Raw genomic sequence first — 13,400 nt, forward strand, 5'->3', positions numbered from 1 at the left:
AAAAAAAAAAAAAAATCTTTGCCCCATCTCATATCATCATCTGTCGTTTAGCTGGATTCAACTCTTGGACTTCACAGTCCTCGTATATATTTACAATTAGATTTTAAAAAACTAGAGGTGTTACATGCAACATTTGGCATCTTCTCAAGTCCCCACTTGTGAGTCTAAATTGGTGTCCATTTTTTTTCCTTTTTTAGAAAAATATGAAACTGTCTTTTTTTTGTCTTCAGTATATTGAAGCTTCTGATTGTAACAGAGACACAGAGAGAGGTGAGGGTGCAGGTGTAGCAAGCTCAGTGTATGCATGAAGATTTGTCGTGTGTGTTGAATTCTGAGATGGTCGTCTTTGTAAAGTGTCTCATCGTTTACTGTAAGTGCAAATAGCTGCATGTATGTTTTTTTTTATTTATTTGTTTTTTTTAAATAAAAAAATTTAGCTTTCTTCTGCTTTCTGTGTGTTGGAGGTGTCAGCAGTTTACTGACTGCGTCGCTGCTTCTTTTTGAAATTAACAGCCAGCGGAACAAAGCAGTTCCCGTCTAGAGGTAGCTGTTAAGTGACCTTCTACACAGAGGGAAGTACTGTATGTGTGATTGCTTAAGAGGGATTCTTTAGCCTTTTCAATATTCTGTTTAGAGGCTAGCGCTAGAGGCTAGAGGAAGCGGTCTCAAAGTGCTGAATAAGAGAAGAGGATCACTTCCCCTGAAATACAGAATAATGGTTTTAGATGTGAAGATTATTCTTTACTTTATTTGATGAAAAGTTAAATCCCTTAAAAGTGGTGACCACATTTGATTTTTCTTTTTTTTTTTTTTACATGGTTTATCCACTGAACACAGACCAGGAATGTTCTGACATTCTATTAATTGAAAATCTGTGCATGGTAGTGTGTTGTCTGTTCTGTATTTGTGTGGTGGAGAGATTCGGGAATGTTTTTGGGAACGTTACCGAAGACCTTGTAGCATGTTTTGGCTTTGTCCCTCTCTCTGCAGCTCCAAAAGGGAGGGGGGGGGGGCAAGTGACAGGCTGCAGGAGCATGTTGAGGGACACCATGAGAGGAAAAGGGTGGGGGGGGGGTTGTTGTCTGTACATCATAGCAGGACACAGCAGCGGCAAAACCTCTGACGGCTGCCCCCGACGGAGGGGGGCGGAGTGACGGGAGCAAAGTATGCATGCACTTTGATGTTAGGCAGATGGGTCTGTGGAGAGGAGAGAAGGAAAATAGATTGAAATGTGTTAATGGATCGTACAAATACTTTGAATAAATGAAAGTTATTTCCAACAAATGTTTCCAGTCAGGCTGCGATTCACTTATATTAAAATTAAATACAGGCATGACAGCCAATGCTGATGAGACCAGTTCTCTCTGGACAGAATAATCACTCAGTTTGTATTTCCCAACTTGGTTTTGATCCATCACATCTTGTGGGTGGAGCGGTGACTTCAACACCAGAGTGTTATTTGGACAAAATGTATGCATCTAATCAGCCAAAACATACAGTGGCTGGCTTAAGTTTACACACCCATGCTAAAGTTGATTAAAAAAAAAAAAAAAAAAATTATGCTTTTCAAAAGATTAGGAAAATCTAACCTTATAAAAAGGACACCAATTTTCTTCGTGAATGCATAACGTATCATAAATAAATAAATGTTCTTCCTTAAAATACAGGGGGCATAAGTATACACACCCCTATGTTAAATTACTATAGAGGCAGGCAGATTTTTATTTATAAGGCCAGTTATTTCATGGATCCAGGATACTATGCATCCTGATAAAGTTCCCTCGGCCTTTGGAATAAAAAAAGCCCCATATGTATATACCATGCCAATCTCTATGTATGGTGAAGGGTATGTGATGATATAGGGCTATTTTAAACATATGCAAGCAACTCTATGTGGCTTTGTAGTCCTGATCCCGGTCCATCATACTGACGATTACACTCCACTTACACTCCTGTTTCCTCACCATTAGTCAAACAACAATTTTTGAATGGATATGAATGGCACATACAAAAAAGTATTAAAATATAGAATAAAGTATTAAAATAATCAATTAGCTGAGATTGATCGGTGAGAACACAAGGCAGTGATTGGTGATGTACTGTGTGTGTATGGTTTGGAGATGATATTAGGTTTATGTTTGGGACTATAAGGGATGAAATAAATGTGTTATTGATAAAATTGCCTATTTTTATTTTACTAATCATTTGTTCAGTTTTGTTGTGTTTCTTTGCTTGGTTTTAAACCTACCACTTTTTGTTCCCTTTTAAATGTTGTCTGTTATGTATTGTATTAATTTAAAGAAGAGATGCTGCAGACCTTCCTAGTAAACTCAAACACTTGGAGACTGTGGTGCTGCTCAGCAGTCCTGCTCTTTGCTTTCACCTTAGTATTGTTGTTAGACAGCATTTAGTGGCAGCCCTGAGTGACAGGCTGCTGAAATGATGTGCCATCTTGAATGTTGTTTGCTTCAATTAAAATCACTCTGACTCCTCAGAAAGGTTTGCTACTTTACACCCAGCTGATCAAATATATGCTACAGTACATGCTTCATAGGTCGATAAGAAGTTTGTATTTACGGAATTTACTTTGCATTAAAAAGGAACTACAAGTGCCTTGTGAAGTTTTGTTTACATTCTGTGTTCACTTTGCAACAAATTTCCTTCCTTATAAAATTCGCAAAGCGGATGGTTTTCTTAAATTTTAAAAACTGGATTGTTAACATCCATGTTTACTTGCATTCAGTCTTCTTCTCTACCTTAGCCGTTGAATTACTGAGATTCTCGTGCGTTACTCTCGCCTGTTGATCAGTGGGATAGTGTAAAACCATTGGCAGGAACGTACATGTCACCTGTGTGCATACATGCAAACAAAAACGGGGACCCACCCACTCATAAAAAAACCTGCTACGTACAGTAGCACTACTGGAGGTTAGAAACGGGGTCCACAGGGTACCCAAAGGGAGAGCTGACCATTAGCTCCCTCATCAAAAAGGCACAGAGGATGAGTTTCCTGCAGCATCTTAAAAAGTTAATCCTGCCAAAGACAATGATGGGGCACTTCTACATCACATGCCATCATGGATACCATCCTCATCTGCTCCATCACCAACGAGTCGCTGGTGCCACAGCCAAGGGCAAGGGCAGTCTGCAGCGTATCATCTGCTCTACAAGGCCCAGGATCCTCACTGACAGATTCTTAACCCCCCACCCAAGTCACAACACGTTACATTAACATACATCCTGGACTATTATCGTTGACAATTGCATCCTGATCAATATTTTTGCACACCCTGCAGTAAAATGTACATCCTCTTCCCCCCCCCTTTACTAAATAACAAAAATGTACATTATAACCATTTTAGAGTGTCTTTTTATATATATTTTTATTTTAATATATATACACTCTGTATTTATGTTGTTAGTACAGTACTTTGCCATATTGTTTATTCCCTTTTTAATGCGTTTTTTTTTGTATGCAACAAATACATCAAGGCAAAATCCTTGCAAATGAAAATTGTAGTGATACATATGATCCTAATTCTGATCAGGGATAGTGTTTGTGCAGCTCAGTGAGATGCCCTCACCAAAGTTGTAGTGGCTGCACAAAAGATGTGATTTTATGGACGTAAAGAGTTGACTTCTACTAATCATCTATAAGCAATGGGAAGCCGTTTTGTGGAAAAGACCTACTTTACTCCATTCCAGAGTCCAAAACTAATCTGGATGGCTGAGCCTAGACTTAAAACCAATGGGCAGTACCAAAGATAAATCAGAGCTTATACATTTATTTAGAGGTCCCAAACCATGTTAACATCATTCAGCATAAAGCCAATTAAAATGTATACATTTGTGACACTAATCTTGCACCAGAATGACATATGTTGAGTTCACAAAATGGGCTTTTACCGTATATTCTACATATTAACCAGTGCGTACTCACTGTTGTCAGTGCCAACGCATCTTACCCTTAGTCTCTTGATGCCGGCGCGGGTGATCTGCTGGCAGTCATAGAGCTCGATACGATCCAGACTATGGCAGTTCTTAAGGTGCTCCAGCGAGGCGTCTGTGATCAGGGGGCAGTTGTCCAGCTCGATCACCTCCAGACGGTCGTGAGCACAGGGGCCGCTGCCGAGGTGCCTGATGCAGTCATCGGTGATCAGCTCACAGTGAGACAGACTCTACCAGAGTACCAACACAGGAGCTCCATTACTCAACTGTCTGCTAGAACAAGCTGTGATGTAGTGCTTGTAAATACTACAGGAGTGGCAGCCACACACTCACCAGGACTTGCAAACGAGGGCAGTGGATAGACAGCTGGATGAGTGTTCCATCTGTGATCTGATGTAAAAACAAAAATGTCATAACTGCAGTCTCAATACAACAGGTGAAACAGTAGTTGTGTATTGCGCGGACTGTTTATTTACCTGCACACATTCTTCTAAATCCATCTTTTCAAGCTCGTGACAATTCTGCAGCAGACAAAAGTGACAACAAACAGAGAGAAACAATATTATCAAGTGTGTGAAATCTTGAAATATGTAGTTTTCAAGAGGTTTTGGAAATAACAAATGTGACACCAACTTCAAATAATTTAAACCTGTGAGCAAAAAGTCATGCAACCAAGAAGTAGATGCCACACTCACCCTTGCTAACGTAGTGAAGCCCACATCTGTAAGCTGAGAGCAGCGAGCCACTTCTAATATTCTAGAAGGAGATAGAGGAGCAGAGAGTTATACTGTACAATGGCATCACTTAAAGTCTGTCACTTTTTGGGACTTCAAATGGATCTGAGATAATTTTATTTTATATTCCTCTTCACAATCTCCTTTATTACCTTAATATGCAGGATTAAATATATAAATCAAGTTTTTAAGCTATTTAAATCTTTAATTTATTTGCAAGAAATCAAAATTCTGTAAGTGAACAACGCCAATTAAGTTGAAGTTTCACCCATTTCGGAAGTCTTTTAAAGAAAGGTACAACATCAGTTTGCCAGGATCAAGATTGTCAATAAATCAGAGAATGTTCTTGAAATCAACTTAAGTACGAGTGAAATTTCTTCACAGGATAAGGTGGATAATGACTTACTCGGTAAGTAAAACGAAAAAGATTTTCAGACTAAATGGAAAGATAGATTTTTTTAGGGTCTCTTGCAGGATCTGGGAAGCGGTGCACGGTTACGTTCAGAGTGAGGATGTGTGTGCACATTTACCTGAGGCGAGGGCAGTTCTGTCCCAGGGCGTGCAGGATGGCGTCCGTGATGTTGGCACAGCCCGATACACAGAGAGACTGCAGGCGGTGACAACCCCGGCAAATTGTGATGAGGCCCTCATCTGTGATCTGCTGCTTACAGAAAGAGAGTGTATTTGTGTGTGCGCGTGTGTGTCGGGGGGTTGGGTGGGGTGGGGAGTCACCTAAATCCCAAACAATTATAAGATGTGAAAACAAACCAACTTTTCCTGTGCTCACTGGTAACTTTGCATCAAAACGCAATCAGTGTGTGACTTGACATATATTCAAGTACCCCAACACCCAGCTCATGAGAGCAATTTCTTTCTCATGTATTTTCTGTTTTTAAGTATTGCTCAGTGGAGATTAGGCAGAGGAAGAACAGGTAAGAAATAGCTAAGCAAGAGAAAAGGAAGAGGAGGAGGAAGAGGAGCAACTGGGACAAGGTGAGACAATGAGCTCCTGAGGTGTGAGATGAGGAGATGGAGAGAGGGAGAAGGAGGATGACAAGAACATTCAGGTGGTGATGGGGGGGGGGATTTTACTATACACCGGAAACTAACCAACAGTGTTTGTGTACTTTATGCCAAAAGTCCAGATGCAGGGGTTTTACAACTATGTTTACTGAGATGCATTCCATTTGAACAATATGAAATGGGACTACAGAATGTTATTGAAATTGCAAAGATAGTTTTTCCAGATTAATGTGATTCATCTTCTAGCACGGTTAAGTGTACTTACTGAGCATGTCTGCAAGTTGAGTGTGACCAGCTCTGGACAGTGACCCCCGATATGCTTCAGAGCCTCGTCTTCGAGCTATGGAAGAGATTCACAGAGGAAAGAAAACAGTCATCTGAAATTAAACTACACTAAAGTATACAATCAAGCACACTAAGATTTTCCCACCAAACCCCTCAACTGTCACTGATTTAAAAGGATGTTAATTGTGTTCTCTTGGCATAACGCAATACAACTCAACAACAGAACCGATCAACCTCTAAAACCTCTGGCAACTGACAGTACATGTTAAATTGATGATCTGTGACATCTTCATCAAAATACGTGGTTGTATTTTTACACTGTAGCGTTGACTAGAACAGGACAGTGTTACATATTAATGCAGTCACATTTGCTGTAAACGGTGTCTGGTATGCCCTTTCACAAAAAAACATCCGGTTACACGGGAAGTGATGCATGTTATGTTTTGCGGTAGCAGCAACTGTGTTCTATTGGAATGAGAATAAGAGGAACTTGGTTGTTAGTGTGATGAGAGAGTGCATGTTGAGCAAAAAGAACTGGGCACCTAAGAAGTCCCCAATGGAACCAAACAATGTTCGACAAAAGAGGTTGCTTTCAGATTTATCCAACTAAATTGTATACTGGATTAAATCATCTGTGAGTCATTATGCTCGAAGCAGCTACACCATCAGCCATTGGTCTGCATCTCCAGCTCATACTAAGCGCACACCATACCTGTGTGCATCCCTTGAGGAAAAGGCCTTTGAGTCCAGGACAGCAACGCACCAGGGCCTGGATGCCATCCTTGGTGACCTGATCACACCAGGAGATGTTGAGCTGCTCCAGCAGGGGACAACCCTCACTGACAGGAGCAAATTAGAAAAAGGATAGGTGACCGGTAGGGAAAAAAGCAAGAAAAAGATTGCAAAAGAACAGCAATTTTGAACAACGCACATTCAAAATCAAATGAGAAACATTTAAGTATTTACTTTTATGTAATTTGTGACTGGTGGAGGTTTAACAGAGGAAATCAATGAGGGATGATAGGTGGTATCAGAGGGTGATGAATAAGTATTGTATGTTCAGTGGAAGTATACATCACAACGTTGACCCTACACACCTGAGAGCTTTGAGTGACAGGTTGGTGATTGAGGTACAGGAGGCGAGGTCCAGGTGCTTCAATTTTGGGCAGAACTTACTGAGGCTATTACAGGTGCTGCAGAAGAGAAAGACAATGAGCGTTTTGAAGAAGAAGTGGCTTTATGATACACTGGCATCGCAGAATAACACACACACACACACACACACACACCTGTCAGTGATCTTGGTGCAGCCGTTCAGACTAAGCAGCTCAATGTTCCTGCAGTTCTGTGAGAAAGTCCTACAGAAAGAAAACAAAGTAATTTAGAACTTGTTGTTTTTGTTCTCCCCAGGGTCTGAACTTAAACTCGAATTTCTGTCAGGCCAAGTTCTCGACAAACTCACCTCAGGGCACTGTCACCCACACCCAAGCAACCCCGCAGGCTCAGCTTCCTAAGAAACCCCCCACATCGCTTTGAGATGTTCTCCACCACCCGGCCCTGCAACAAAAACAAATCGGCTCAGCCTGCTGTGTTTATTTCTACACCTCTATTTAAAGAAATGACACATTATAAGTGTGAAGGGAAAAGTGCACAGGAAAGATCGAAGTTCCAGGTAAGAGTAGAGTAGATCAGATTTACTCACCTCAATGTCCCTCTGAAAGTCAAAGAGGTCAATTCGTTGCCAGTTGCTGCCATCCAACGCGAGAACATTCCAGGACTGAGAGCAGGGAGGGAGAAACAGACATTTAGGGTCAAGTTTGTTCTCAAACATACCACAGAAACACACCAAAACACACAGACAAAACAAGCACAGTCGCGCACACATGCATACACACTTACACCTTGTGAACACAGACTCACCCGTGAGACCTGGGCACAGCGACAGAGTGTCACCACATCCAGAAAGGAGAAGATTCTGGAAGACAGACAGGGACGGTTTAGAGACCCTGATCCCCGCTGCCAGAAGCTTCCTCTTTGCACTAAACTGACCAACTCAACCCTGCTTCAGCTTTCACTTACAGCACAGGAGTGGGAGCCAATCAGCTAATATTGTCTCTGACTGTTGGCAGGATGAATGGTTTACTCAAAGTAGGGAAGACACACAATCTGCGTCTAACTAACAGAGGTTGAAACTAACTGTAAGATTCCTCAATGCAGCAACAACAGTATAAGGGTTGAAGCCGGGATGCAGTGAGTCCCAGCACAGCCTGCCAGCCTCACAAATCAGGGCTCTGAACCTGGCCAAGCAGCACAGAGTGAGCAGCACAGGCAGCTTGGCTGGCAAGGCCGAGGCTTGAGTTATGGCCTTCATTTTCTGTTTGCTCAGAGGATCTCGCTTTTTATTAATGTGTGCCTGAATTCAATTTGAATGCTTTATAGCCTCAGGTGTCTGTTTTTAATTGCAGTTTGTGAATTGGGAAGAAGGGTGGGGAATGAGGGGAAACTTGCATCTAGGTGGTTAGTTTAGTTGAAATATTTGTTTAAGGGCAAGTGAGCATACAGTATGTTATCGTGAGATGCGCAATGTGTGTGTTTGGGAGTTGCAGAGGGAGGAGGGTGGTGCAAGGCAAATTGTGGCTCTGTGAATGAATGGATATGCTGACTGGGAGCGAGGCCAGGAAGGTAAGTATGCAACATGCCATTTCTGCTAGCAAAAAATGCCCTACAGATATTCTGATTTAAGGGTACTGATATGTCACTCACCGTAGCAACAGCTCCTTAGGTAGCTTCTTATTGATGGCCGCCTCATCACTGTTTGTGAACATCTAAAAAAGGGTGCAGAGGATAATATTAACCCTGGCAGTTTTAACATAGTCTGAGCCCCCTCCATCAACTCACCTCCGTCAAGGATGGCCCCAGCATATAAACAAAGATAAATGACCTCATCATCTGAGATAGATTCAATGTAAAGTATTGGAAAACACTGGGGTGACAGGAGATAAAGCAGCACAGGAGACTGGGATTTGTGTCTTCTAAGCAAAATCAGCAGCATAGGACTTTGTACTGTCGACTACAGAGCTGGGATGGCCTCTGATTCATATGATCTTTTCTGCATAGATATTCTCGCCGTACCGCCGGACTGTGTTGTTTACACTGTTAAATAAACATCAGCGTCCACATCAGCATGTACTGAGAATGTAAACTGGAATTGGCTACAACATGTCATTTGTGACTCCCAAAATTGCTCCAGATTCTGCAAATAACCAACGGATTTCCACACAAATTACTGCATGCTGTGTAAGCGCAAAAACTAGCCTATAATCCACAGAAAAGGCCTAAGTACATAAAGAGAAAATAAATTAGCATTTATTAAGACCCAGCTACTTAGACACACACACTTAGATGACTCAAGGGTTCCCATAATTTGTGGAAATTGATACTCTGCCAGATTGCAAAATATAAGACGTTCATTCAATGACGTTTGGGTGGATCCACTCAGTCACAACATTGCAAATGAAGCAACATCTGGCCACATCCATTGTCCTCCATATATTTGGAAAGATAAATCTAAACCTGTGACAGGGTAATTGAGAGGTGGGGGCTTTAGCGGGTAAATAAAAAGTGTGCATGCTATTTACAGGAGGCAAACATCTGTTACAAGATCAAAAAGGAATTTTCATGTCCTTTAAATAAAAAAAGGTACAAATATGAAGCTTCTCAAAATAAATGAAATGTTTATTTGTGTTATAAAATAAATAGTGAATGGGTCCTGGAGTTTATGGAATGCTATTTTGATTGTGTGTCTATTCTAAACCTCATTTACAACATTTTGATGAAAACACTTAAACTTATCAATCAGCTGAGGAAACCAAATGACAAGTCTGCCTTTTTAGAAATTCAGTCATCTCCAGGTCAAACCCCCTCCATTTCAGTCTGACACACGCACACACACACACACACGCGCACGCACGCGCACACGCACACGCACACCTTGTAGGCCAAATAATCCAGGGCCAATTCCAAAGAACCAGATGTGCATGGTCAACGAGCATAAACTGTCCCCTTTTGTAATCAAAACATAAAATAAACCTGCTGCTGCATGAATGTGAGCATTACGTTTTCTCCACTGGTCAGCTATAGCCAGTGAGGCATGAGAAAAAAGAAAAAACTGGGTGAGCTGTAACCTCCAGCTATAGCAAAAAAGTCATAACACATTTAGAAAAACTCTTATGTATGTTGTTTACTGAAAAAAAAAACAATCAGTTTGGCACTTGTATCTTGGATTTACACTATTAATTTTAATTAAAGCAGTGGCTAAATATGGTTCAGATATTTACTTTATCATTCCCCACATCCACAGATGTAGTGAAGGACAAATAACATAACATACCTAGGAGACAAGCCATCAGCAATTAACAGATTCTTTTTGTCCAACAGTTTAAAATGTTATAACAAATATTACATCAATACAAACAATTATACACAACGTAGTGGTTATGTCAATCACAATATGATTATTATTTTCATTTTCCTATGAATTGGGGAAATATAATCAGGACTTATTAGAGAAGATGCACTATTGATCTCCAGTGGGGAAATTCTGTTGTGACAGCAGTACAACAAAAATACCTTACATAAACAAAGAAAGTGAAAAAAAATATATATAAAAAAAAGGAGGTGCATGAAGTAAAATGGAACAGAATAAAAATAAAATAAAAACTAGACTGAATTTTGGAGCCAGATGACGTGATAAAGTGAGTGGTGCTAATGAAGTGACAGTGGTGAGATTAATAGTAGCAGTCTCATTAATGCCGTCTACTTTTCAGAGGGCTGTCCTTTGTTTAGGGCTAGTAACAGATCACTATCTACAGCAGAGCGGTAAAGCTAGACAAAATAAAAGAGGACATTTCTGGAAATGCCTGTCAAAATAAAACTGTCCCTAGCATACAATGTAGCAATTGGGTTTGATCACTGTGCCCGTTTGAAGACCTACAATAACCGTTTTATCTTTCTGGTCAGACTTCTTATACAATTAGCCTTCTGTGCTAACTCTATTGAAATAACCTGATAGGGTGTAGTGTGTTTTTATCCCATATCCTTCAACTAAAGTGCAAGGATAAATTCTATTAAATTTTAATCAATAAAAAGTCACAAACAAATAGTTACCATTGTCCCTGACCAATAAACTAACTAATGAAAATGACATATTTACATTACAAACATGCTAAATTATTTTCCATTGTAACAAAGTATACAGTAAATGCAACTTCAAAATAGGATTCCAATTTCTTCTTATGGACTGACAGCAGGGTGACCAGTTTATAATAAAAACACTAAGCTAAACCAAACTGTATCACATTCATTATATCGGTTGTACATTGTTCCAACAAACTTGCAAAATGTTGCTGTTCAAGATTACCACCTTTCTCAGACTAATTATTATGTTTACTGACTAGGCCTAAATAGGTCGATACACAGGCATTGCACTTTTTTGCCCTTTTCTGCAGTTCTGGCTGGACGCGAACTGCATTTTGTTGTCTTTGTACTTGTAGCCTACTCTGCACAATGACAATCAAGTCATATTATCATCCAATACCAATATTCAATCTATGTATTAGATTTGTATGAATTTACAGTGTCTACGTGTCTTAAAGAAATTGTGATGACAGGGGCTGTAACTTTCTAAATCTATACAGTATCAAAATGGACAATTTAAGTCACCTTTCACTAAAAACCATAAATTGAAGGAAGACTGGTAATTACTCCCGTTTAAATAAAAGCTATGGCGCAGATACATCCTCAACATGAATATAATAGCAAATGTGCAACTTTTGTTTTAAAGTCAAGGACGCGCCACTTCCGGTTTTCTCCTTGCCCAAATCCGATTAACTTGACACAGTAGCTCTGCCGTAGTCGGGCCAGAAGGTAACGGCCTGAATCTTTTTAGTCGTCAGCTGTTGCACCGTTAAAAATAAATGAAACCACACACAAATCCCACGCTAGCTGGAGATTAAACGCCACAAAGTGTCCAGGCTACACAGCCCAATGTCACCGGCCGGATATAGACAAGTTTTCACCAAAATATTTAGCCAGGCTACGTACGCTCGCGGCTGCGACACAAAGTTTGCATAATAGTAAATGCTACAGAACTTACAGTAGCTTGGCGTGTCCATGTGGCCCTTCGTTTGTCTGTATGGGTTATGGTGTGTGTTATATTGAGGCAGTCCGGGCCTATTTGTTGATCGTTTCTCTGCTATCACGGGGTGCATGGCAGACAAAACCCGAGGCCCCCACAACCGCAGCGGCCATGAACATGATGCACAACAATCCTGCTCATCAGACAACCCGACAAAAGTATTAAAAATCACTTCCCAGCAGACATGGCGACAATTTTAAAACCGCTTCTTAGAGAATTGAAGTCACCACATTTATTTTGCTGGTAAATGCGGTGTGTCGGAGCTGTCCTCGACGTGCCATGTAGCCTCAGTGTCTTTGTTTTGACGGCGCAAAGTGAAACGAGGATAACATTTTAGGAACCTAAAATCCCTCAATTTTGGATGAATAAATAACTTGATAGGTTTGGTGGAAAATACCGACAGTGGTCCTTACTGAAATAACATGCCATGCCTAGGCTAGGTTTGATTTTAACAAAACAGCGTTTGACTTAATCCCAAACACTGACTGCGGAAGCTGCAACAGCTTCACCATAAGCGCAGTTTTACACTAAATACAACGACAGTCACCATGTAGGCCCATATCCTAACGTGTTTGACAGCTACGTTGAATGTGTGTCAGTGACTGTCAGGTAAAATTAATGGTCAACTCACCTCAAACCTACTCCGCGAAACACCATTTACCTCCTTCCCCATGTCGGACGCTGGTTACCGACTCAATGAATTCGGTGCAGACGAAGTAAAATGCAGATACGGGCCCTCTTCCTGCCGATTCCCCTCCACGACTATCATGCTACCGTCCTCTCGGTATGCCCCTGGGTGCAATGTCGTTGTTTTTCGGCCTGTAAAACAAACGGCAAGACCTCTTGTTCCTGATAAAATAGAAGCTCCAGGCAGCAACAAGCCAATCAGCCAGTTCTCTTATCTGCTCGCTTCGCAGTCACCTCCTCCTCCCCCTACAGGTTTCCATCCATCCACACAATAGCCCTACAGGAGTAGGACCTGACAGCCTAAAATGGAGCTGGTAGGATACAACCTCTACATCGCTTAGAAATAATAAATACAATGAACCTGCGCTGATGTATATATTGCCCAAGCACAAAAAAACGACTGCTTGCTACTTGGCCTAGCCTACTGTTGACTGGTCCTTCGTGTGGGCCGAGTAGCCTGAAGCCCAGGAGCAAAGATATCAAAATGGGGTGTCAGCCTTTTGACAACCCTCGTATCACGAACACCT

General features: G+C 41.0%; 1 protein-coding gene across 1 annotated transcript; it reads right to left on the reverse strand.

The window, feature by feature from the left end:
* Positions 1–189: 189 nt before the first annotated feature.
* fbxl20 (F-box and leucine-rich repeat protein 20) lies at positions 190–13,394 on the reverse strand. Its single transcript, XM_032537037.1, has 15 exons — positions 12,818–13,394; positions 8,754–8,815; positions 7,911–7,965; positions 7,693–7,767; positions 7,453–7,547; positions 7,280–7,348; positions 7,088–7,183; positions 6,703–6,829; positions 5,971–6,045; positions 5,213–5,343; positions 4,644–4,704; positions 4,425–4,469; positions 4,282–4,338; positions 3,966–4,178; positions 190–1,197 (listed from the first exon to the last, which is right to left on the reverse strand). Exons 1-15 carry the CDS (start codon positions 12,857–12,859, stop codon positions 1,090–1,092), a joined length of 1,311 nt encoding a protein of 436 aa, XP_032392928.1. The 5' UTR covers positions 12,860–13,394; the 3' UTR covers positions 190–1,089.
* Between the last annotated feature and the right edge of the window lie 6 nt (positions 13,395–13,400).

Source organism: Etheostoma spectabile, chromosome 15 (assembly GCF_008692095.1).
Source record: "Etheostoma spectabile isolate EspeVRDwgs_2016 chromosome 15, UIUC_Espe_1.0, whole genome shotgun sequence".
NCBI lineage: Eukaryota > Metazoa > Chordata > Actinopteri > Perciformes > Percidae > Etheostoma > Etheostoma spectabile.

What these genes read in the sequence shown, in the direction of transcription:
- fbxl20 (XM_032537037.1), bottom strand. Translation starts at nt 12,859, where the DNA reads ATGGGGAAGGAGGTAAATGGTGTTTCGCGGAGTAGGTTTGAG. An exon ending in TTTCGCGGAGTAGGTTTGAG is followed by an intron (nt 8,816 to 12,817) that starts GTGAGTTGACCA and finishes ACCCTTTTTTAG; the next exon opens with ATGTTCACAAACAGTGATGA. An exon ending in CAGAACTGCCCTCGCCTCAG is followed by an intron (nt 4,705 to 5,212) that starts GTAAATGTGCAC and finishes ATCTCCTTCTAG; the next exon opens with AATATTAGAAGTGGCTCGCT.